The sequence below is a fragment of the Lycorma delicatula genome, chromosome 10 (genome assembly GCF_047948215.1).
Source record: "Lycorma delicatula isolate Av1 chromosome 10, ASM4794821v1, whole genome shotgun sequence".
In the NCBI taxonomy this organism is placed as follows: domain Eukaryota; kingdom Metazoa; phylum Arthropoda; class Insecta; order Hemiptera; family Fulgoridae; genus Lycorma; species Lycorma delicatula.
The window spans coordinates 93,601,522-93,629,411 of record NC_134464.1 but is presented as its reverse complement, the minus strand read 5'-3'; the positions used below and the strand labels follow the sequence as shown (position 1 = coordinate 93,629,411).

At 33.7% G+C, this 27,890-nt stretch overlaps 1 protein-coding gene across 4 annotated transcripts in view; it reads left to right on the top strand.

The window, feature by feature from the left end:
* Positions 1 to 27,890, top strand: part of DAAM (disheveled-associated activator of morphogenesis-like protein) — a 618,370-nt gene that overhangs the window by 483,562 nt on the left and 106,918 nt on the right. For all 4 annotated transcript variants that reach the window (XM_075377248.1, XM_075377249.1, XM_075377247.1 and 1 more), the window contains exon 2: positions 16,550 to 16,672. In XM_075377248.1, coding sequence (XP_075233363.1) covers positions 16,628 to 16,672 — 45 coding nt within the window. In that variant the 5' untranslated portion in view covers positions 16,550 to 16,627. The remainder of the gene's footprint in view (positions 1 to 16,549; positions 16,673 to 27,890) is intronic.

Sequence of the window (27,890 nt, the reverse complement as noted above, 5' to 3'; positions counted from 1 at the left end):
GATGTAGGACATTCAACATATCCGGACGAGACCTACAGCGAAGGCAAAAGCCGAGTTAATAAATCACCAAAGTAAATGTCTGCCAAGGCATTTACATCGGTGGCATCCCAACGAGCCAGGCTGGTTACTACGAGATGAAAAAAGTCAGAGGGCGATAGACGACTCCCGTTAAAGCCCATCACGGCTTGGAACGGAGGGGACGGTGTGGCGACCGGAACGTCACTAGGCGGGGGTGTCTTCCGTTACGGGGTTGGGATGTGTACATAGGCTGACGGCTGGCTTACAACTCTGTCAATGTACTGCGTACTGTGTAAAGTATACGGAGCTATACGAGATGTTTTCGTAAAGAACGACTAACAAACTGTTCCACCCGTCCTATCGTCTATCTCTCTCGGACGCAATGTGCACAGCTATACGCCGCCCGCTAAACTTGTATAATCTTCTTTCTTACGAAAGGAAACGTCTATTTTAATTTTTTTGTGAACTTTCATCACGCGTTTTTTGAACGGGTTTTAAACAAATTTTATTTAAACAAAGTGGCATTTTTTACCACAAATCACGGAATAGTTTATTTGTTGTTCTAATAAACTAGAGCTTCTGAATAAAATTCTATAACTTACGTACAACTTAGTTTAAGTTTTAAATTAATTCACAGATAGCGCACGATTGAATATTTTTCAGTTGACAATATGGATATAAACAAATTCACTAACTGTAATCATTTCTCACACGATTCACTTAATAAACCAAGCTTCTTTTTAAATCTCAAGGCATTACAAGAATTTTTTTATTTATAAACACAGAATTAGCGAATTATATTTAATTATTATAACGTTCAACGAATGTTATTTATTCCATTATTCATATATCTTGTTTTTTACAGCAATTACAATTAAAAAAAGTAATCGCTATACAATTATAATGATCTTGAATAAATAAATATTATTTTTCATAGTAAAAGAATTACGTATAGAAATAAATTATTTAACGACAATAACAATACGGATTGTATTTGTTCTTTAATTATGCAATAATAATTGAAACGAATTTTTTCCTTTAATTAGTTTAATGATTTCCAATGAAAAACGTTATAAATATTGGCAAATAAAACGTAAATTTATTGAAAAATAAAGGCCAAACAAAACATACGGGTTTTTTCTAATTTTTAATGCGAATTTTAATTTATCTTATTTGTGCAATTCACATTTTTCTCGGTATTTTGTATATCCGAAAACCTTTTTGAGCGGATAAAAGGATAAACTTCCTTTTTTTATAAGTAATTCTCCACATAAGTTCAAAGCTTGTGCTGTGGCTATATGAAATGAAAATTTCTTAGCGTATGAGAAATGACCAGCGTTCGGGACCTCCGGATGAAAAGCCGAGAAGCTACTGATAGAGATCATGCTATTAAATCAAAAATTGAATGTATTTTTTTTTTTTTAGTATTTTCTACCATTCTTATGTCCGTTTATTTAATAATTGGTAAAAGGTATTATTTACTTTCAATAACTTAGAAATTTTCTTTACGGCATTATCTACAATCGAATTAGAAGATAGGCCAATCTGTCATGAGCTAACTGCATTTCAGTAAAAAGAATCGTAATTTTTTTTATTTTTTAACTAACTATTTAGTCACGAGTTAATAACAATATCTTCATTGTATTTGTAGGCTGTCATTCAATCTTGAACTGCACGTAAAGTTGAATTTCCCAAGGGATAAATACTAGGCGGATGATTTCCGTTTCCTTTAATTTATATCGTTATTATCCCGTGGTTATTTGACCTGAGGTAGGTCTCTTGCATCATGACCGTCTCCGTTCCGTGACAATTATTTTTTGTTTCAAATTTTTATATACAATCTGTTAAATTTTTGTAGGAACCTTAAGTAAATTATAACAAATATATTTACATTAAAAAGGAGTCCCGATTTCAAATTCCTCCCAAATTATGTACTAGCATTATGTAGTACTTCTGAGGGTAGAATATAAACCTTATACTAGATTTGAAGAACTGTACTATCGGTCGTAAGGTAGAAAACTGTAACGATAACAAGAATCGTAAAAATAACACGTCGATGAGACACTCGGTACGTAAAGAAAAAAGAACCGAAAAAAATTAATATTAAAAATGGAAGTGGAAACAGAAACAGAGAGGAAGGGAATTGACAGATTAATGCTCACCACTCGGAGGGTAAAATTACGCTACAGTCTTACAGAGGTTCAGAACCGCTTAAGTATTTTAACATCATCACCATCGTGTAGGAGGTTTAGGGCTAAGTGGTTAACGAGGTCGTTTAACCGAAGTTCATATATCAAAGTGAAACGTTCTATTTCTTCCTTGACGTACCGTAGACCCAGATATTCGTGGAGTCCACTGTTTTTGCAAACCACCGCGCCTCAGCTATACCCCTCGCTATTTTTTTTGCAGAAACCGCTGTATAATTCAATATTGTGTATGTCGATACAGGTTTTAAAATTGCCGAGTCTAAAGGTAGGTTTCTAGACAAAGATAACTCAGAACTCCTGCCGCCCAGAAACCGGTTCGTTTCCTTGAACTTCACGTTAAGTTGTTTTCTCTCCTTTCGTATATGAACCTTCCGTGACAATCCAGATTAAGATCCAGGTACCTTACGCTTTCAATATACGGGAGAAAAACGTCATGAAATGAACCCGTGAGCAGTTCCTCACTGCGAGTGTCAGATGGCTCAAATTAGCTTGATTAACCCTTACCTCCCGTGTACCCGACTACCTGCCGATTATATTTAATTCAGATTGCAAATTAGTCGAGGCCACAGTCGGGTTGATATCAGCAGGCAGATTAACTGTGTCATCGGCATACGAAGCGGCTGTTTTCAAACGGAAGGCCGGCAACGAAGATACGGTGTAAGGTAGGTCCCCACGCCCCTTTGACCCTTGCGGAACCTCCGACTTAATGTCGAAGACCTCACATACCTTTTGATGATATTTTGCCTGGGAGAAATGCCCATCCAGGTAGCTACAAAGAACAAGGTAATAAGATCGAAGGTTTTTTCAACGCGAAGTCCAGGCAGCGAGATCGTCAAAAACCTGCTGGACATCCAAGAAGGCCGCCGAACACAGTATCCCTTCTTCTCTTAGTTCCTGCTGATATTGTATCCCTTCTTCTCTTAGCTCCTGCTGATATTGTGAACAAGTCTGTGCGTTTGCTCGATAGCGGAGTGCCGCCCGCAACGGAAACCTAACTGGCAATCTAGAATAACGCGATCGTGCCCCAGAATAGGCCACATCCTCCGAAGAAATATCCTCTGAAATACCTTCGACAAAGTAGCCAACAAGCTTATTGGATTGTACAAGGGTACCTGACACATTATTGTAATTCATTTTAGCAATCTTAATATTAATATTTAATAATGTTAGAATAAATTTCATGGAAATTTTTTACCGAGATAAGTGCTTTCTTTTGTTGAATGAGTTCGTAAAATGATCCGAGTAAGAAAAAGGTGTTCAGTTATTAAAATTTTAAACACGTATTATGTAAAATTTATTCCCGTAACCGTAGTATTACACATTACATTGTTACATAAAAAAAAATAATTTGTTTTGTTTAATAACGGAATGTAAGTTTATCGATTTATAATAAAGGAAGTTAAATCTTCTTTTAAAAACATATTATATAATAAAAATAACGCATTGAAAACTATTAACCTATTTATGTAGATATTAATTCAAAATTAGAGGAAGATTTTATTTAAAAAACACTTATCTTACATCTACTGTTAACTGACGAGTTGTTTTGTGTGGAAGCGGCATAGTATGGCGAAGAATAACAGATACACCGTTTTGTAATTTTTAACGTTTTTCTAATTATACATACGTTGAACGTTGATTAACATAAAAAGTTGTTATTGTTGCTTCCGTGTTAATATAAATATACCGATGAAACCTACGTTTACACATACGGTAATAAACACTGCAGAAGAACATGTTTTGTGAATTAAAAATGATTTTTCTTTAATTCCTTTATCTTTATTTATTAATTTAAAAACTTTTATTTATAATGTACAGTAAAACTTAACAAGAAATCACAAAAAAACTTTCACCGATTTGTTTTTAGTGATATTCTATACAACGGTTAGTTATTATTTAACGTTTTAAAGTAATTAATTTTTAATTTATGTATATTACGTAATGAATAAGACTTAACTTATTTTATTAGACAAATGTAAATGTATGGCCTGTCATCAGAAGAACCTAACTTGAGAATTTATTAATATTCTAGATATTCCTGATTGAATTGGTTTTTTCTTTAATATTCTGATATGCTGATTTTTTTTTTATTTAAAAAATAATTTAATTTGTATTTTTAAATGAAATTAATAATTTTATAATTTCTTTCGTAGAAAATAGATTTATTAAATAATTTTTAAAATAAAAAATGCCGTTATTTATTTTTTATGTAGCAATTTATGTATACGCCCAAACTGTTCCAACAAATGAACGATAAACAACCTCCTTACGGCCTAATGAGAAGAGGACGATATGTATGATATGTAAACGAGTTGTCTTCTAGACTAAAAAAAAAAAGTAAAAATATTTATTTTTACACATCGATGTTACATACGTGTACCAAATTTCAATCATTTTCATACGATAGTTCATGAGAAATGAACATTTTCAACTAAATACACGAATTTAGCGTAGGGGTAGCGCGTGGGGGTGGGTCATAGCAAATTCCGACACCGTAGTGCTGTATTGTCATCGAAGTTGCATACGTGCACCAAATTTCATTGATTTTCATACGATAGATCAAAAGAAAAAGCAGTTGCAAGATTTGATTATTCCTAAAGCGAGTTAAATAAAAGATTTAAAAAAAAAGCGAGAAACGATGTACGGTCACTTCCTCGTGGTGTTTGTCCTTGTGGTAAAAAATCCTTTTTTACCTGTACAAAGTACTATTTTTAAGATGGTAGCCCGCTATTCTGAAACCGGCATATATCAGATTACGCAGAGTTTCAAATCCCCCTGCTTATCAAACTCTTGCTCTGAAGAAATTTCAATAGACTGATTTTTATAAATTGAACACGCTTTAATTATTATTTATCAGTATTATTCTCACCAGCGTGAAGATAATGACACGGTTGGCATCTAGGGAGAGAGCCCACTGGCTTGGCTCTCGGGGATGGCGAACGAAGCGTGTATTTACGGACTAGTAATTTTTTAAAATTAAATTTTAAATAACCGTAATATGAATTGCGTCAACGCCGACTGTTTAAAATAAATTCTGTAAAATTTAATAACCGAAAAGAAAGATTTTCATTCGGAAAATCAACGAATATAATTAATTAAAACCATCAAAATAGTTTTTATTTTGTCTTCAGTCATTTGACTGGTTTGATGCAGCTCTCCCAATATTCCCTGTCTAGTGCCAGTCGTTTCATTTGGGTATACCCCCTAATCCTACATCCGTAACAATTTGTTTTACACATTCCAAACGTTGCCTGCCTGCACAATTTTTCCCATCACATGTCCACCAATATTAAAGCGACTATTCCAGAAAGTCGTAATATGTGACCTGTAAGTCTATCTTCTTTTAATTAAATTTTTCTAAACGCTTCTTTTTCTTTCTTCATCAATTTGCCGCAAAATCTCTTCATTTGTCACTTCATCCACCCACCTGATTTTTAATATTCTCCTATAGCACCGTATTTCTAAAGCTTTTAATCTTTTCTTCTGAGGGACTCCGATCGTCCAACTGTCACTTCCATATAAAAATACGCTCCAAACTTATATTTTCAAAAATGTTTTCCTGACGTGTAAATTAATTTTTGATGTAAGCAAATTATATTTCTGACTGAAAGCTCGTTTCGCCTGTGCTATTCGGCATTTTATATCGCTCCTGCTTCGTCCAGCTTTACTAATTCTACTTCCCAAGTAACAAAATTCTTCTACCTCCGTAATCATTCTTTTCCTATTTTTTTATTAGTGGTCCATCTACATTATTTCTATTATATTTCATTACTTTCGTTTTGTTCTTGTTTATTTTTATGCGTAGTTCTTGCGTAGGCCTTCATCCATGCCATTCAATGTTTCTTCTAAATCTTTTTTACTTTCAGCTGCAATTATCTTTTTACCTTCCACTGTCACTCTGGATCTATATTGTTCTTTAACATCACTAATTGCTTGTTTTATGTAAATATTAAAAAGTAACGGTGATAGGGAAAATCCTTGTCGGTTTGATGTATTTACCAAAAATGTATCAATCAATTTCATGAGTTTAATCTAAAACTAAAGTACGATTTAAGTTTTGATTTTCCTTTAAACCGGTAATAATTAAGTAAACAGTATATTTTTGTAATTTCACCTTTGTTTTTACTTTCCTTTATTAATTTTTGTAATACGTTCAGATTTTGCCACATTAAAGATTCATTATTTATTTGAAATTATTCATTGGAGAATCTTATTACTCTCTCTCTTCCTGGAATTTTTTTTTGGAAAAATTAAGAACAAAAATTTGAAAATCCCGTTCCAAACGGAATTCATGTATACAATAAAATTATTGTGTTTTAAGAAAATACACGATAATTTACTTCTTTATTTATATTATTTTAGAAATTTGGAACTAAAGAAGTTAAAAACAGCGTCCTTAATTTTATTTTTACTCGTCATTTACTACAACATAAAAAAAAAAAACAAAAAAAAAACAGAATAAATATTTGTTGAGCGAATGTTAATTAACATACTTTGAATAGTTTATTTAAAATTAGATAAAACTTAAACTATTGCTCGGTATAGTTAGATTTTTGGATGTCAGTTGCAAATGTAATGATGATATCTTGGATTAAATACTTATATAAATTTCTGTAAAAAAATACTTTAAATAAATTATAAATTATAGAATTTATAATAATTTTAATAGAAATAGAGATCGCCGAACTTAAAGAGAATTTTTTTCTATTAATCGTATCTATTTTATGCAAGTATCTGCGATCTTTGACATAGTAATCTTTCTTATAATTTCAAGTAAAAAGAATGAATTCTTCTTAAGTTCCGTTAATTCTTATTTTACTTTTTTAAATCTGTATAATAACTTCCTTAAAGAAAAAATAAATGGTTTTCGCTTTTTTGTCACGAATTAATTGTGTACGAGGATATTCAGCCAGTTTATTTTTTACATATTGCTATAATTTAAATATTATTTAATTTAATACTCTTTTTTTAGGCTTTCAAATATTTTATATAAATATATATGCTCACGGTGGGAAGATTTTTTTATTAATTTTATCTAATATTTTGGTGAAAGTATGATAAATTGTATATAAAATTACTGAATAACATGCGACACCATATGGAAATTTATTATGTTACGCTATTAAATACAGTATAGTATTAGAATATAAATATTGCAAATTATTTTGTCACCTATGTAGAATATTATTATATAATTTCTTATATATTTATTTATTATTTATTATATTTCCTTATTTTATTATTGATTTTATGTGTGCATAAAAATAATTAAACATTTTAAGGTAAGTTGTAGTAAATCAATTTAGTTTTTACGGGAACTTGCGTGTAAATAGATAATTTGTACCGATAAAAATGTTTAGACGGCAAAAATTGAAAGATAAAAAAATCATAAGTTTTCAGCAAAACCTGAAAAAAATAATATTTTAGCTTATAATATACAGTGGATTCCGGATATTCGTACCATTTCGGTACGGGGAATACGGCCTTATTAAACCACATAAATGAAAAATGAGAAGGTATAAATACAAATATAGTACGCTAACGCGCTTTAGTGTCTTGTTATTCAGAATTTTATTTTTAGTGGAGTATTAAATTACATAAACGACATTATTAAATTAGTTTTGTAATCTTATATCGTTAATAAATACAAAGCTTAATAAACAAAAAAGTAGAGCTACAAATGAAAATAACGAATGCCTTTTACAGTAAAAAAAAAAAAAAAAAAAAAAATTGTGTACTTTAATGTTTCTTACTCGGTTAAACTTCTTGAGAAAATCTTGTACTTTGCTGTGACGTCTCCCTTTCATTACCTGTCATTCTACAAATTCGGTACAGACTCCCATTCTGCTAGTTGGACTACCTTCATTTCCTTCTTTGATAAATCACTGAAACACTGTTGAAGTCTATCGATTAATTCTTCGACTTTTAAAATCCACATTTAGCAAAGCAATTTGTGTCGTGCTACTTTTTAATTCTTTTCAGCTATCGGTTATGGACTGAATTAACTGCAAAAAATCGACACACGATATCTTTAGCTGTAGCGGAAATCGACATATTTTCTCTAATCGTTTCTCGGTTAAGAAGACCTTACCTGTTTCCCTAGATCTAAAAAACGATTAAACGACTTACATCGCTAATAAAACTGTATTAATTCACGAATAAAACAAAGATACGAACCGGCGTAATTTTACATTAGTATTGTATAAATTAAAGCTCCGCTTACCGGCAATTTAAAAAATATATATCCGAGTAAAAATCGTTACAAGTTTTAATTTAAATATGATGGGAAATCTTATGGGAAATCCCTGAAATATGATGGAGTAACGGCTCCGAAAGTACTCTAATTATATTTTTAAAATTATCGGTAAGTGTAACTTAATTTATTCAATTGTATTAATATCAACCGTGCAAAAACATTTATTGTACCGGTATTTTTCTGTTATGTATTTAGGATTTATATTTGTTCCACCTTAGCAACTCAATGGCTGAACCGATATTGATATATGACCCCGAATTGGAATCCTTAAGTTACTCGGTATGTCATTGGCTCTGTGTGTGTGTGTGTGTGTGTGTGTGTGTGTGTGTGTGTGTGTGTGTGTGTGTGTGTGTGTGTGTGTGTGTGTGTGTGTGTGTGTGTGTGTGTATGTGTGTATGTATATGTGTGTGTGTGTGTGTGTGTGTGTGTGTGTGTGTGTGTGTGTGTGTGTGTGTGTGTGTGTGTGTGTGTGTGTGTGTGTGTGTAAACGCTTTTTAATCATTCTATATTAAAGAGCAATGTTTGTCAGCAATATTGTTTTTGGCAGTCGTGTTTTTTCATTTTTTATATTTATCTCTTGTTTATATGTGTACAATTATATATTAATTTAAATTTTTTATATTATATTTTAACACTATCTGTCCCTGATATTCTTGTGATAGTGATGCTTTTAAAGCGTTTGAGAATTAGTAATTTTAATGGAAGCGAGATAAGGGCTTCTTTTTTTTTAGTAATTATACAGCTAATCGCCGAAGGTAAACAAATTTATATTGTTACTCGTAGAATGAAATATCAGTTGCATATTGATGTGTTTGGCAGGTATATATGTAATAATGTATATTCAGGTTAGTGAAATAGGAGACCTTTCCGTACTTTACTTTTCCAAATAAACTTGCTTGTTATACCTGACTTCCAGATGAATCTGGAATTATTCTATTAATTACACCTTCGATTCTTTTTTTAGATCGTCCGTGTTGACAAACTTCGTTTCTTACATCCTGCCTTTGACAAACCCCCAAAGGTAGAAGGTGAGTGGTGTAACGTCAAGGGATCGTGGTGGTTAGGGAATTGGTCCATTACGTCTGATCCGACGTTGAGGAAATTGTTCATTTAGGTACTCTCTACTAAACCCCAGTGCGATGGTGCACCATCTTGTTGTAAGTAAACGCCGGGTTGCCGATGTTCAATTCGTGGCACTTCGTACTCCTGTAACATTTCTACATAACTAGCGCTAGTAAGCGTTGGCTCGGCGAAGAAGAACGGTCCGATCACTTCATAAGCAGTCAACGCACACCAAACGTTCATTTTTGGGCCTTCACGTTGTGTTTGTCGAACGGCAAGAGGGTTCTCATTACCTCAAATCCGATAATTATGCCGGTTAACGTGATCAGAAACACGAAAGTAAGTTTCGTCACAGAAAATAATTTTTTTCTAAAAATGCATTTTCTTTGTTCACTTTATCAAGAACGCTAACGCCAAAATTGTGTAGTTTATCTTCAACTTAAGTTGCACGCACCGACTAAATTTTGTATGCGTGAAGGTTTAGTCGCTAGTGTAGAACCTTCGCGATCGTCGATTGCGGTATTCCTAGTCCTAAATCGGTACTAGTCGATTTACCCGGGTTTCTCTTGATCCAGAACTTCGGAGAGGTCTGCCCCACCTTTTTTGTGTATTGTACTCCCTATGTTCTTAAACCGGCGATACCGACGTTTACGGTTCCGAAGGCTAAACAGGTACGACGAGAGAATCTTTATTAGCAGGATCACGGCCGTACTCTAAACGAAACTCCTCGAACAGTAATAACAGCTTTCATAAAACCACAGTACGCATATTGCGTTCTCCTGAACCGTCGCCATTACTCAACTGACGATCCCCCCTGTCGTTACATCGCGCGGCGTGTTCATTCAAGATCATCGATCACTCTAGTCACCGCTGTCCAACCTTTTTACAACTAGGGGCGCATCTGAATGATTACAAAGGTTGCTCGGGCGCCAGGATTCATTTCCACACTACTATTGCTATTAACAAAATCGATAATTATAAGTTATAATAATGACAAAACATTTGAAACAAAAATCGATTATATTAACTCACCGCATAATTAATGTGAAATTTGACGCTGTATGCTCGCTGCAAGTTGAGGAAAATCTGGTGTGTAGCTGGAACAAGCTGCTCTTTACGCATCATCAAGGTGGGAGTCTGTCAGGCAGGATCGGTATTTGTTTTTGATGATGTTTATCGATGAAAATGCAACTTCACAAAAATACGTTAAACCAAAGCAGGAATATATTTTCAGTGTAACGGTAAGGAGAATGGGATATTTGTCTCTGTCCACCAGAGTCCATATATTGCTGCACGTTGCATATAAGGATTTTAAAGAAAGATCTTCCTGAAAGTTAAAAATTTCCATTTCTAATTCTTCAAATTTTATACTTTCCGAATATTTCACACACCCTATTTCCAAGTTCTCTAACGTCAACGGAAGCGAATGGAATATCGACAAACAATATCACCGGTTCAAGTACTGAATACCGGCTACATCTATCGTCAAATTCAAACAAGAATTTCAAGATGCTTGGCGTAAGAGGAAAGATGAGACTCGCCGTCATTTACTCTTTCTGGAACCGATTTGAAATTTGGAAAGTGTGAAAGGCAATTTCTGTTTAAATGTGTATAATTTCACTTTCTTTACAAACGCATTTATAACGCTTATCATACGTAAAATTTTATGATATTTCCCTTGCGGTTCGAGATTTAACTCGTTTAATTCTGAGGTGATATCTACCTGAAAATGTAAATCTTAGTAGCCATGATATACCAAGTTCGTGATAATACGGTCCGGGAGATGATTTCAAAAAGTCTCTTTATTTCATCTACGTTTCCAGTGTTTTACCTTTGCTAAGCCACCTTATATCTGCATGAAGAATTACGTCGCCATACTGAGTAGCTGATGTATTCATAATACCTCGAAACAATCGATGACGTATATAAGACGATCTGATATAGTTCACCACACGAGTTACAACTTTCAGGACGTGATCAAACTTTAAAACCTTTTTGCATAAACTTCCTGGTTGATACTACAACGATAAGAAATAAATTTTGGAAAAGATTCATCCTTAGCACAAAGAATTGAAATCCCATTATTCCTACTAGTTTGTTGTTATAGCAACAAGTTTTGAAAGCGGAAAGTTACTATCTTTGACACGTTTAAGGAACGCATAAAATATTTTTACTCCCCTAGTTCGTCTATGAAGTGGCAACAGTTTGACAAACTCTTCCTTTACTGTGAAATCGTAGAAAACCATTCTAATAAATACACACAACTCGGCAACATCAGACATGTCAGTACTTTCATCAAACCGGAGTGAAAAATATTCACGTAATTGCAAATCCCGATACAACTAAGATTAAAAATTATTAGAAATATATTCAACCCGCCTAGCAACAGTCTGGTGAGACAATTGTAGAGCTTTAAAGTAAGACATAAGTACAGATTTATCTTTGTGACCTTCGAGCAGAGATTCAGCGATACTGATCGTCGCTTCTTTTACTACTTCCCCATCGCTAAACGGTTTTTTGCCGTTAGCTAGTACGTAACAGATAGTACGTAAGAAGCTTCTGTTAAGTTACCGGTGTCCTGAACAGGTTTCGTAAACACGGATTATTCAATCGTAATTTAGATTTAAGGTCTTACACTTTGTGTTTTCTCAGTTCAAAATTCACAGGAAATTCATTATTAAACCGATCGGTAAAAAAATGTCGCTCTAGATTACTTTTTTTAGAAACAGATACGCTAGCATTGCACAATAAACACGCATTGGTTTAAAGCTGTAAGTTCTTTGCCTTTTAGCCGCGTTAAGATTTCACTAGATATTAAGTTAAAATAGTATCTAATTTAAAGAACTTCGCTTTAAAAACACCGATAACATGTGGAATGTATAACGTATCACAATACGAGACAACATAATAAATTGTATCCGAAGAACGTAGACCTACTTCACTTCAGAACTACCAAATTACACTTAAGTTAAAATACAAGAATCGGATCGCACTCAAACAGTCAGAATTGCTAAAATGTATCGAATTCATCTCCTTATCGGCTGAAAACTTAATTATATTGAAAGATAGAAGTTCATTGGTTTTTCTAAATAACAGAAAATTCACCGCCCACACCCGCGTGCAAATCAATTCAAAAACTCTCTCTCACGAGAAACATCTGTTTATATTTTAGGAAGGTCAGGTTAAAATTTACTAAAATAGACGTTAGGAAATACAAATAACGAAAGGGATTCGGTTATACCAAAAAGCAGAAAAGAATGTCGGTTTGAAATTTATTACAAAGAATGCTAATAGCTTGAGTGGAAAGCAGACCACCAAACGAGTGACAATTAGGTACCTCGTTCTCACGAGCTATAAGTTCTCACGAGGTATAAGACCCTCTGCCAGGAGGGTCTTATACCTTCTTATACCACTACAAAGGAAATGAATTTGTTAACAATGACAAAGCAATGAACACGTGTTACAAAGGCCGGCAGAATTACTTTTTTTTTTTAATTAGTGAATAATATAACGGCTAAAATGTATTTTTTACATCCTTTTTAAGGTGTGAAATATAATGTTATTTATAAAAATGTGAATTAGTATTAAAAATTGGCAAATGGGTGCGGGCGCCAAAGGACGAAACAAAGGGCGCCACGGCACCCTTCGTTTCCGTGCTGGATTGGACAGCACTCGTTTCGAGTGCTGTCCAACCTGGTCTCGGGTTGGACAGCACTCTGCTCTAATTTAATTTTTAAAAACCTACTTGCAATTTTTGAAGTTCTAAATGCATATATCGTGGGGGAAGCCACAACGGGAGATGTTAGTATATTCTATGTATTTACATATTGAAAAAATCCAACAACTTAAAAAAAATATAACTAATTCTCTGAAAATTATTTATTCTTTATAAATTCTTAAATTAATTAATTTCTAATTTATATCGATAAATAAATATAAAAATTCAATTAAAATATCTTTGTTTATTATAATGTTAATAAAACCAGTACAATTCATTACACTAGCGATAAAAAATGAAATATAAACATTATTAAATCATGTTCAATCCGTATAATAAAAATTAAAAAAAGCCTTTTATGTTCGTAAAATTAAAAGCAATCGACGATTAATAATGTTAATCATACCCGACTAGGAAATGTAACCTATTTGTCAAGGAAATTACCTCGCTATTAACATAACACTACCGAGTGTAGTTTGAATATATGTATGACTTAGAGTTAAGTATGATTCTTAATTATTACTGAACGTGGATTTATAAAATATGAGATTTAAAAAAATCTTTGTACGATAATGATTTTTTTAAACTGACTAAATTTTTTTAAATTCATTGAAAAATTTCTGTCGATCAATCATCAATAAAAAACATTATCGTCGATTTATTGTTAAAATAGTAATAATTTCAGATATAATTTCAATATTCAAAAGATTTAAATTGTTAATAATAAAACAGAAACAGGAATTCTATTAGTATACAACTATTTATTAGTATATAAGTAATGTTTATTCATTAATTAAATGCGTGTAATTATTATTTCCCGTCAAAAATAGTGATTAGTTAAAATATGTATGGATAAATTACTTATTTTTTGTTACAAAACAATAAACGATTAATTCCTTTACACTTATAATTTATATGTACGTATTTTAGGTAAAAATTTGCTTTAATAAAGTTTTCTCTAAAATTTCTCTGAAGAAAGTAGATTGGTTTTTGGAAATTGTTTGAATTTTGAAAAAAATAATAAGATCAATACCACATACATAGAAATATTTTACATAGAAACATTTGAAGAAAATTGGTTCATCAATCCTGAGATAGACAGCCAAAAACAGTACAACACACACACACATACACACATACACACATACACACACATACACACACATACACACACATACACACACATACACACACATACACACACACATACACACACATTCACACATACACACATACACACATACACACACATACACACACATACACACACATACACACACATACACACACATACACACACATACACACACATACACACACATACACACACATACACACACATACACACACATACACACACATATACATACATACACACACATATACACACATACACACATATACACATATACACATACACACATACACACATACACACATACACACATACACACATACACACATACACATATACACACATACACACATACACACATACACACATACACACATACACACATACACACATACACACATACACACATACACACATACACACATACACATACACATACACATACACATACACATACACATACACATACGCATACGCATACACATACACATACACATACACATACACATACACATACACATACACATACACACATACACATACACATACACATACACATACACATACACACATACGCATACACATACACATACACATACACATACACACACACATACACACATACACACACACACACAAAAAAAAACACACACACATATACACACATACATACACACATGCATACACACATACATACATACATACATACATACATACATACATACATACATACATACATACATACATACGTATTTATATACATAGTTTTTTGGTCTAGATGAAGTAGTTGGATTCTAAAAGGTAAAGAATTGCAAAATTCCCATGCTCCTTTTTTGACATGATCACCGTACTTTCTCCTTTATAGCTATTCCAGCTCTATTCGCTGGGAAAATAAACTGTACTGACCCTTCCAATGTACTATTTGTAGTGCTCCGAATGTATTTTAAACAACCAAGCTAAAATTACTTCGGATAATGTATTTTTGCTTTGTAAGCTTCGTCGAGAAGTAGGTATTTAAATAATATAATTATTATTTTAATAATGTTAGGTGGAAAAATTATTTATTTGTATTTCTTTTAATATCCATAGAAACGAATTCAGATGTAAAAGAGAAAAATTCGCGATTTTAAAATATAATTTATTTTTTAAAGGAGTTGATTAATTTTAAGAGTATAAACGTCAGTAATTATTATTTATCATCTTCTAAGCTATCAGTTAATCGTGAAAAAAATCTTTAAAAAAATACTGAAAAATTATTTAAGCAATTTGCTAGGAATATGAGTATTTAAAAAAAAATAGGTTTTCTGGATTCATGAACTCGGTATATTTATACGAGATAATTTTAGTAAAAGAATAACAGTTATAGATGAATTTAATTTTTATTATACAGCTAGAAATCTGATCTTCGTAACTTCACAAAAAAATTGGTTTGTTTAAAGATAAATGAAAATTAAACAATTATTATGATTGTAATTTCGATTACGAGTAGTTTTACACACAAGCATCAAGTGTGACTGACAGTGCATAAGCGCGTATGCAAAATACTAATGTCAACGATCGAGGTTATGTTGTCTGTTCTCTATTTTAATTGAACGTAACTGAAGAACGATTCAAATAACCTTCATCAAATTTTCATATGCACAACTTCGGCTACACTAGTATAATAGACTAAATTTTAATGGAATCGATCTAGTAGTTTTAGAGATTTTGGAACTACAAAATTTTCAAGCTTTTTGGAAAAATTGAACGTAACTGAAGAACGACTTCACCGATCATCATCAAATTCTTTCACGCACAACTTCAGGTACACCCCCAATCTCACCGTACTACCGAAAAAATACCTCATATTGTGGTTACGTTGTCAGTTGTCTACTCTATGAACGTAACTCAGAAAACGAATCAAGCAGTGTTCATCAAATTTTTTACATGCACGACTGCAGATTTTCTACTACAGCATATCTAAATTTCAATGAAATTGAAAGCAGTAGTAGTCAATAAAAGATTTATTGAAAGACCACGAAAAAAATAATAGATTTAGTAACGAGAATTAAACCTACAGTACTGAATGACGAAGATACTTTTTCAATATAATTAATTGTATTAACGATTTTTTTTACATTTACAATCTAATTTAATTTTTTTTTCGTTTTCAGGCTTGTCCAACGAGTATATCGTCACTGACAGAGAGGTTATCCTCTTTACAAAGTGGGTGGGAGTGGCCCACTATCAAAATGCCAGCCGTAAGAGGTCGTAAAGGCTGGTGTGGCTGTCTGCAGGTAAAATATACATATCTATTTATAAATCCATAAATAATTCTTAGGTAATCAATTTATAACGGAATTTACTTATTAATACTATATTTTAGTAATACTTCTATAACATTACCCAATATTTGATCGGGGAGTGTGTGTGTGTGTTTCATTTTATTTCATTTTATTCTATTGATATAAGTATTTCTGAAAAAAAAAATTAGACAGATTAACCTCTTTTAATAGATTAATTACATAATTTTAATGATGAATTTATAAAATGAATTAAAAAATTCGCAGTGTAGTGGTATCGTCACGGATTTTCAAACGTATGTTTCTGGACTCAAATCGCAGTTACATTTGGTAGTTTTTATACGCTAAAATATATCTCAACATCGTTATATTTACAAATCGGTCTAGAAAGATTATATGCAGAATATACATTTCATTTTGTACAAATTAAAATTAATTTGGCATATTATTCCAATTTGTGTATGTTTAATGGAAGTTTAGCTGACTTCAAGAAAACTTGCGAAATAAATGTACCTTAACATTATTAAAGTACATTTAAAAAATGGCACGTTTGGCGTTGTTCAGTAATAAGTCAAGACGTCAGTTCAGTTGTGATTGAACGTGCTTCGTTTCATTTCGTGTTGTTTCGTTTATCGCAATCAATATTTGCGAGACGTCATCTACAGTTATGTTAAAACTACTCATTTGCACACTATCCGTGGCGTTGTTCAGTAATAAGTCAAGACGTCAGTTCAGTTGTGATTGAACGTGCTTCGTTTCATTTCGTGTTGTTTCGTTTATCGCAATCAATATTTGCGAGACGTCATCTACAGTTATGTTAAAACTACTCATTTGCACACTATCCGTTTCAGATAATCGGTGAGAGGCAGGCTACTTGCAGAACTTTTACTACAATTAATCTCTTAGAAAAATATAATTTTATTCATTTACGCACATTTTGAACTCCATAAAGAGGTATTATTATAAGTTATAATCGCAGACCTGGGCAAAAGTCCTCTGCCGCTGTGTCTTTCTTTTATCGGGCGGGTAATTATTTATTTAGTGAAGGTAATATTTATTTTGTTTTATTTATGGACGGAATTATTTACTGCGTTCTGATCCTTTTGACCGAGAAGAAATTGTTTGACCATGCGGAGGGGGGGGGGGGGTTATCATTGAAGACTAGCCGCGTATGAGCTTCGTTCTCTCGGCGTGATTCCACTTCAGTCCGTCCTCTGAAGTCCTTTCGGTACTAGAGCCTTCCAACCTAGCAGGAATGCTCCTTTCGAGCACCCTAGTGTCTGGAGGAGGCAATATGCTTCCCTTTCCGGAGGGAGTCACATGTGCCGGTTAAGTCATCAACTGTCGTTGAGACGACCATCGGCTTTACTTAAATGCTTTACCCGCAATGCTACATTCAAGCCCGGAGCCGGAGATGTCGTGTGTGAAGTGTCGTCGAGCTAATTAAGAGAAACAAATATAGCATTTATTATGCTATTATAACTGGAGGGGACTGAGGGGCGTCTGAAATAATCCTGAAGTAAAGTCTTCAGCTCTGGTAGGTGGATCTTTCGGGGTAATAATATGAAAGATCTTAGTATTTTTATTTAACAAAAGTGAGAAACCGGTGTCGTGGCTCTTCATAGCACTACCAAGAGATCAAGATCAAGATCGAGATCGTTATCTCTAAGGAGATCGACTCCTCCCGCTGAGGATACCAGGGTGGTCATAGTCAAGGCACAAGATAGATCCTACGCCGACGTTGAAGTATTCTGTTACTGACGAAGAAAGCCAGTGAGGTTCTTTCATTTCGGAAGGGCAACAAGGACGAGTTACAAGTCAGAATCAAAGGCTCTGAGAAGGCAGCTTAATTTACAGCTATACTCCGCGATAAGGCCGCGTATATACATGTGGAACCCCGATCTCGAGGCGGCAGACCCGCTGTATAGTGCATATAAGAGATATCGAAGATGATGCCACAGAACAGGAGTTTAGAGTTTAGGCCGTTGAGAGAATGCTATTGGCAATACAGAGGAGTTCCGCATTACGTCGTTTCACCGGAAGGACGGGGACATGCGCAACGCGATGATCGTGACGACATATCGTTCGGCCTGTAAGCTGGTGAGCTAACGCATTAAGATAGGCTGGGTCATTGTCGCGCTTATATACGCGAATAAAGTGATCGATGTTTCCGATGCTGGAGCACCGGTCATAGGAGTGCGGACTGTAATGGGCCCAATCGGGCCGATCTCTGTTACAATTGTGATGGCAGGGGTCACAAAATTCGAGAATGTAGGGAAGGAATGAAATGTCTGGTGTAGTATTGATATCGCACCGGAGGCTTGACGTGCACTTTACGGAAGCATGGTGAGGATTGTTTTATCGAATGCAAATAGGAGTATTCTCTCCCACGATCTAGTGGTGGGACTGGCTAGTGGTCTGGAAGCTGATTTCTTGATCACAACGGAGCCTAATCGGTTTACAGGGGCAAAGAGAGAGTGGTGCTTAGATATGGCGGGAGATGTTATCATACGTAATGTCAGTGGCAGATGGGGCTTTCAATTGTTTCATAGAGCTCAGGGTATCATAGCTGTTGAATAGACAGGCGCTGTTTTGGTAGGGGCTTATGTCAGCCCAAATTGCGACTGTAAAGACTTCGAAAACTATATGTGGAGTCTTCATGACGTCATCACAAGATCCCAAAAAAGGTAATCCTGATGGGTGACCTTGTAAGGTTGTCGTTGTATACGAATAACAGCGGTTACGACGCGGTTGAGAGTGGCTGGTAGGTAAGAGTATGATCAGGCTGCCAGAAGTTATGTCAATGCTGAACTACGAGATTAGAAAGTCAAAAGAGATGAGATGGCGGGAGTTATGTGGTGAACTCGACGCGGATCCATGGGGGCGGGCCTATTGGATTGAAATGAAGCGATTTGGTAGGCGATTACCCGTCCTCACGGAAGAGTCTGCTTCTAGACAGATATCTAAATTCTTCATTAAAGAGGAGAGTGGCTTAACCGAAATCGTAGAATGTGATCGTAAGAGATTCACGCAGGAGGAAGTATTCAAAGCGATTAATTTGCTGCGTGATTGCAAGAGCCTCGGACCTGATGGAATACCGGTTGCGGTTTTAAAAGATCTAGCAAGTAAAGTGACCTGGGAGCTGACCGACATTGCTAATTTCGGTGTTGAAACCAAAAGCCTTCCCAAGTTTTGGGAGGATTCAATGTTGGTATTCCTCCTAAAATCTATTCAAAACTTGTCTAGTGTTGATTATAGACCACTATGTTTAATTAACAACATCGGGAAGGGCGTGGAAAAGATGCTAGCGTCTCGTAATATTGAGGAGCCTAATGCGGGCATTCATACAAGTGAGTACGGCTTCTGGAAAGGACGGTCCACGGTGCAAGCTATTCAGAAAACGGGGCACCTGGAGGGCCAGGAAAATACCCATGATCATTATGCTGGATGTACGCTTAGCGTTCGGGTCTGTTACCTGGGGTTCAATAATGACAGCTTGCGAGGAAGGAAATTAGTCCCTGTCTAAGAAGACAAATAGCAGAGTACTTGACTAAGAGATGGATTGAGGCCGACACACTGGGAGGTAAATTAATATTCCAAGTCTTTGGCGAGGTGCCTCAGGGGTCAGTCTGGTGTTAGATGGGGGTTGTTAACCTTTCCATGCCAATAGATACCCAATTAGTGGCGTATGCCCACGATCTCGTAGTCCTGGTGAGTGGCAGGACGGAAGCAGATATAGAAGAACAATAGATATAGATAGCAATATGGTGTTAAATTAGTATTAGTAAATAGATGGTTAATCAAGGACTGGAGCTTGCTCTACAGAATTGTATGCTTACCACCCTAACGAGGAGAATACGTTTTGGCGGAATAGACCTGAGACTGGGTGACCAGTCTTTGTAATTGAGTGTCAGGTTTACGCAGCACATTCTTGAGCAAGATCTGCGGAGGCTTTTAACTCAATCTGCTTTGACAGCTTCCAGGAGATGATTAATAGTGTTATGTCTTCTGTTCCGTATACTGCACCGGTTTGAGGCGCAGTCGTAGATGTTAGAAGAAATTTTACTCGCCTTCAAAGTTTACATCGCCGTTTGTTGGCGGTGATATATGGATTGGACCGTTTATATGACGCAGCCTGTTTGCTAGCTTCAGCCCGGCCAATTGAGCTGCAAGTGAAAGAACGAATGAAGAGATACGAAGGTATGGGGAAACGTGATGCGATGGAGGCTACGATAAATTCCTGGAAAATGATATGGATGACAGGTGGAGGTAATTACAGACATTTCTTTGGCTAAATAGGGGTGATGGCGAAATGAATTTCTTTATGACACAAATGTTAACAGGCCATGGGACTTTAGAGTATTATTTGCATAGGTTCGGCAGACGTAGTTCCCCCAGCTGCACGTATCGTAGGACTTTTAATTCGCGTGCTACGCAACGAAGTCGAGGAGGGGCATCGGTGTGGATTTTAGAGTTAGGAAAGAGTTGATAGCCCCGGTCATGAGGGCCGGCATGCCAAGGTGTGTCGGTTACGATGATCGGTCAGGGACTCCGGGGTCCTTAAGCTTGGATGGAGTAAAATAAAAGATCCAGACTCGGCCCTGAGTTGGGGGGCCGGGGGCGACTTGGTCAAGCCCGGTCTTCCTGCTCAGCGGTTAGAGGCGTGAGGTATTAAAGAGTATAGACCGAGACTCGGTCTCCGGGGAAGGGCTCGGGAACGACATAGTCGTTCCCTCTTCTCGGAGATTAGAGGCAGGCGATAAAAAAGATCCACCGTGGGGCTGATAAGAGTCGAAGGACGCTCAACTGGGCCACAGCCCAGGATAGTAAAATTGAAGTAAAGCACACTTTACTTCATTGTATGACCGGCCCAGGGGAGTAAGGGATAATGAAAAAAAAATAAGGACCTGAAAAGGACGACTCTGGGGAAAGTGCAGGCCTCTTTTTTTTCATTTAGTAAGAAGTTTTCAAAAATTCCTTAATATAAATCTTAACATTTGATTGTTACAATTTCGTAAGCATTAAGTATTTTCGCTACTAATCAGTGTAAATTAGTTAATATATTTCTTAACCGATAAATTAAAATATTTAAAATTTAAATAGCGACATAACATATTCTTCATGTTCAATATTCTTTATTTATGATTACACTTTTTCTAATTTTCTTGAAACCAGGAAGTAATTAATTTTTTTGATGATAGGTATTTTGTATAGATATCAAGGTACTTCAAATAATTTTTATTATGTAATTTATTACGTGTAGAATGCCTTTACATTTAATGCAATTTCTTTGGAATGTTATGAATCTTTAGTTATAATTATTTAATTTATAAGATAAATGACATACGAGTACAATAATAATTTACTGAATTATATTTTATAGATTTTGTGTATAATTTTTAGAAATTAATTTCTTCTAAATTTAGTTAATTTGTCCTTCAGGATTTTATATACAAGACCTTTCATTCTTATTTCTGTAATTATTTTAATAAGTACGATTTTGTAATTATATAACAAAAATTTTAAAGCAGGAGCAGTTAAACATGAATATAGAACAATTAGCTTAACTACTCACGCATCAAAAATGATAACTAGAATTCTATTCTACGCAGAAGAATTGAGAGGAGAAAAATAATTTGGTTTCATGAAAAGTACAGGGAATTTTAGCGCCCAGATTAATAGTAGAAAGAAGATAACGTAGACTGGAATAAAATGTTCAGCATTTAAAAAAAATTTAGGGTACAAGTATAAAGATAGAAGACTTACAGGAACCAAACTGTAACAATAATAATCAAAGAACATAAGAAATAAGCCGTAATAAAAAAGGGAGTCCGACAAGTATCTTCCCTATCACCGTTACTTTTTAATCTTTACTAAGAACCAGCAGTTAATGATATTAAAGAACAATTCAGATCCGGAGTAAAAGTGCAAGTTAAAAAGATAAAGACGGTACGATTTGCTAATGATATAGCTAACCGAGAGTAAAAAAGATTTAGAAGAAACAACGAAAGTAATGAAATGCAGTAGAAATAATGTGGATGGACCACTGAATATGAAAATAGGAATAGAGGTAGAAGCTGTTATTTGGGAAGTAGAATTACTAAAGATGGACAAAGCAGGAGGATATAAAATGACGAATAGCACAGGCGAAATGTTTTCAGTCAGAAATGTAATTTGCTTACATCAAAAATTAATTTAAACGACAGGAAAACAATTCTGAAAGAGATAGCTTTCCAAAGAGACAGCCTTATAGGTTACATACCAAGTATTTAAGCATCATAGAATAGTCGCTTTAATATTAGAGGGACAGGTAGATGGGAAAAATTGTGCAGGGAAGGCAACGTTTGGAATATGTAAAACAAATTGTTAGGGTTGTAGGATGTAAGGGGAATAGCGATCAATCCTAAAAATTATATAACCATTTACACCTTTAAAAACTTAGTGGCATTCACGAGAAACAAAATAAACAGTTGGAACGGAATGAGTTTAAGAGCTCATTTCCTTGAAACTTTGAGGCAAAAACAACTTTAATAAGATATATTTAACTTTAATATATATATATTTAATAAGATTGTTTTTGTTAAATATATCTTATTAAAGTTGTTTTTGCCTCCAAGTTTCAAGGAAATGAGCTCTTAAACTCATTCCGTTCCAACTGTTTATTTTGTTTCTCGTGAATGCCACTAAGTTTTTAAAGGTGTAAATGGTTATATAATTTTTAGGATTGATCGCTATTCCCCTTACACCCTACAACCCTAACAATTTGTTTTACATATTCCAAACGTTGCCTTCCCTGCACAAGTTTTCCCATCTACCTGTCCCTCTTATATAAAACCATCTTATCTGAAAGGCTTAAATTTAATTTAAATAATTCAGATTTCAAAAAAATTCTTACTAATAATAAAACAATAAAAAATGTGATTTTTATTGTTATTATTATCATAAATATTAGATTATAGTGTGTACCATTGTTACGACGATAAGCGTCTAAATTGAAATAGAAAAATTACGCATCATTATTTCCTTTAGTATAGTAGTTCAATATTATGTACTAACCAACATTACAATACTAACAATAAAAGAAGCGATCTTTATATCAGGCATCATGCGTCCTTTTTTTATCTTAATGTTCATTTAATAACGTAGGCGGGGTTATTTTTTAAGATTTAATTTACGGCCATTTGGACACATTCGTTAACGTTAGTGGTTTTCATTATTTTTTTTTTATTTCTATTTATTTACAATCGTGCCTTAGAATTTAACATATACTTGTACGAGTGTATCTTTGCAAACGCGAGATTACAATCTGAAAGCTTTTACAATTTAGTAATAATGAAATTGCACTTAGTCTGGAAATTTACTGATCGATAAAAGAACGGTGACGAGTAATGAAGCTTATAGCGTATCTATACATCAGTACTTCTACCTTATGTCCACTCTTTTCTGAAAATGTTTATCCTCATCTATTTATTCTGCTCATATTAATGGCAATTTAATTATCCTCAGTGCTTATATATTATTTAAAAATCAATTATATTCTTCAGCGGGTATTGTTGATCGGTCTACAATTCCCAGTAGGCCATTCAATTCGTCACACAATTCCAAGTATAGGTACATTGTTCCTTTAAGGAAACTGTGTGTGTGTGTGTGTGCGCGCACACACACACACACACACACACACACACACACACAAAGAAAAAATTCATTTAATTCCGAATTACTCTAGACGTTGGCGGTGATACTTTATATGAACGACTGATAACTAAATGTTTTCTTTGATATATAAATGCGCTATGAATATTATAGTTGGATATCTCACATCCAATGGGAGTGCATTAAAAAGTTACAGAACCTTTTTTTTAGTATTATTATATATATATATATTTTTTGGTTGTAATAAAAATTCTTAGGTTTGTATGTAGTTTACGTAGGATTTTATTCATACCATTCTACTTAGAATCAAATTCTCTAAGTTTTATTTAAAAATTTTACTTGTTTATTACCTATTTAACAAAAAATATTTTACTCTAATCATAAAATAGTGTATCCTTTTTTTATCCTTTTTGATCCAAATCTTTTGTCTTTTACCCCGCATTTCTCGAAAATACTAAAAATACAATTCTGGGATCTGTTTTTTTTTTTCAACTTTTCTGTTTTAATATAAAAGCACTAAATTTAACCCTTGGGTTAAATTTGGGTTCCAAGAACTACAGTCCGGATTATTTTTACCGAAAGCCAAAAAATCAGGGCAAAGTCTTTCATCAGCCGACACTCGCGGTAAACGAAACATTTCCTATTTTCATCGATGGACATGTCCTAATATTTTTTTTCGTGATAATTGTAAATATAAAAGATTCAACGTAGCCTACTTATTTTCTAGTTTATTTGTTTAATGGTTTATACCAGTCACTTATCGGGTTTAATGACTGTAAAATAGTTCTGTGTACTATAATTATGTGAATATCGTATTATTTTTAATACGCAATATCCGAGTTCTATACGTAAAAATATTATCGCTGCAATATTAAGAATAAAATATAATGGGACTGAATCACCTGTTGCTAATACTTTTACTGTTCTTTAATAACGTGAGTTATTTCATTTTTATTAAGATACCGACTAGATCTATATTAAAAAATGTTTTTTAAATTTTATAATCTTTTCTGGAGACAAAAACATTTAATTTTATTTACGCTATATCCTACTGTTTTTCAAAAGTATTGTTTACTGTAACGACCTAATAAAGCGATGTTATTAGAACAAACGATTTTTTTTTGTTATGTTGTAAACGTATCGTTTAATTTGACTTAATTTAAATCGTCGATTGTTTGATTTAAATTCATCACAAGCCAAGTTGATCCGGCGTAGCTTAAATAAAAGGATCGACTGTCTACATCATCTTTCCCAGTAAATAAAAAAAACTTATCGTTATTTACATTAATAAAAATAATGCGTTATATAGTAATCTAGTAAATTGTAACTTAAAAATGTTTATCCCTTATTTGAAAATCTTTAAATCTGAATAAAATCATTATTTAATTAATTATATAAAAGAGTTTCTAATTTAAAGTTACGAATAATTTCGATATATTTAATAACTCACCGATTGACGTTAGACAGATACTGTTTTGTCCAAACGGTAACGAAATTTGAATTTACATGTACAACGTGATGTTATACATTTGGTTATTCTTATAAATTCGTAATATATTAAACGAGGAGCGTTTAATAATTAGAGGCGTTATTTATTCAGACAATGAAACCAATGTTATTTTTTCCGTATAATCCCCGGTTACATACAGGCAGTTTTCCCATCTTTCTGTTAGCTTTTTTTTATTTCAGTATTAAGTTCACATCGGTCTGAGCCATTGGGTTGGCGTATTCTTGGACCTTGCTAACACTGTTAGCATCACCGACTGACGAGCAGTTTTACAATTTTCCCGAATATCGAAGATAGTTTCTCTGCCAGATTTAAACTGCTATTTAATTGAAAACGCTTTTAAAAATAAATATTAAGGTTAAGGTAATTAAGGTTTGCAAATTTTTGTTAGAAGTTAAAACATTTTTGACTATTTCAACATCCACGAATTAATTTCTTTACTCTTCAGAAAATATAAAACATATCACAAGACTATTTTCTTCAACGATAAACGTTTCAAGTTTTTCGTGTACGTGGCAATCTGTTCATTAGTGAACAATAAGCAACCCTTCCCACGGCCCGATGAGATGAGGTTGATATATATGAATGAGGTGTTGTAGTCGTGTACGTACTCAGGCCGGCCGTTCCTGAGACGTATGGTTAATTGAACCCCAACCGCTAAAGTACACCGGTATCTACTGTCTAGTACGATTAATCAATCCGTATAAAAGTAATCGACCTTTACTAGGATATGCACCTCAGAACCTTCGACTTTCAAAATCACTGTTTAACAACGACGAGTTAGCCACTAGACTAGCCCGGTGGGCTGACGTTTCAAGTCGATCCGAAGTTCATTTGTCTCTTTAATTAGCGAACAATCCTTGTATTTTTATAATTACGGACCAGTTTTTTTAAGTATAACTAAAGAAAATTATTAAGCGGTCTAAAAAATTAATAGAACCCTACCTTTGATGAAAATATAGAATAAAATACAGTGGAAAAAAAAAACATTACATGTAAAAACTAGTGTTCGTTACTGTTCGTTACCCGCAGTGTTCGTTACCCTCATGGTTGTGAAAATAATATTGATAAATAACGGTAACATATTCAGAGTTTACAGAAACCTAAAAAAAGAAAAAGAAAGAATAATAATAATACTACGGTAATTAAAATACACACATCCTTGACGACGAAAAATTAATAACCTATTTCTGTTTTTTCAGGCGACAGAAATATAAGGATTTCTTTATGAATTTCCTTAATTCACAACTTCACTCCCAAGGGGCTAGAGCCTCGTTCTGTAGTTTAAAACCTTCCCTGGGATAACACAAATGTCGTAGAATCCGATAGTCGTAATAGTAAGATGGATTTTATCGCGTACGCGTCATTTACAATTCCCACCGAGCGATAAAACACAAAAGTTAATTACGGTAAAAAAATTCTGTTTTTTTATTGCGGTACGTATAAGCAAAAAATTAATTGCTTCATGCAGCATTTAAAAAGAAGATAATTATCGTAACTGACAGCTTAACATAATTAATTTGCAAACTATGTCTGGTAGGTGGTCGAATCATTATTATCTGAAGTTACATAGATTATCTAACTGTAATAATTTAGTTAACAATTAAACATTAATTACAGATAATTATTTAATCAAATACTATTCTCGTTTAAACTATATTATGTATTTTAATAAGAAGCGTCCTTAATTTAATTAAATACGCCAAAGAATTCGATTTTTTTTCCATTTATAAATTATTAAGAAAATTACAAAGCTAAAAGATAAAAGCATTAGATTTAAACAAAAGACAGACAAACGACAAAATACAATGAAGAGGGTGTTTACGGATGAAGAAAAGAAAGCAAGATCTGAACGGATGAAGAATTTACTGGGCAGCTCGAAAGAGTAAAATAACACGCTTTTCTCAGAAAAGATCCAACTAAAATTGACTTAAGTGGTCCCATGTTGGCCGTAAAAGCATAATAATAATAATAAAATAAATTATTAAGAAAAACCGATTCGTACTTACTTTATTTAAACTAAGCTGTACTCTCCATCTTGGAGAATGGCTT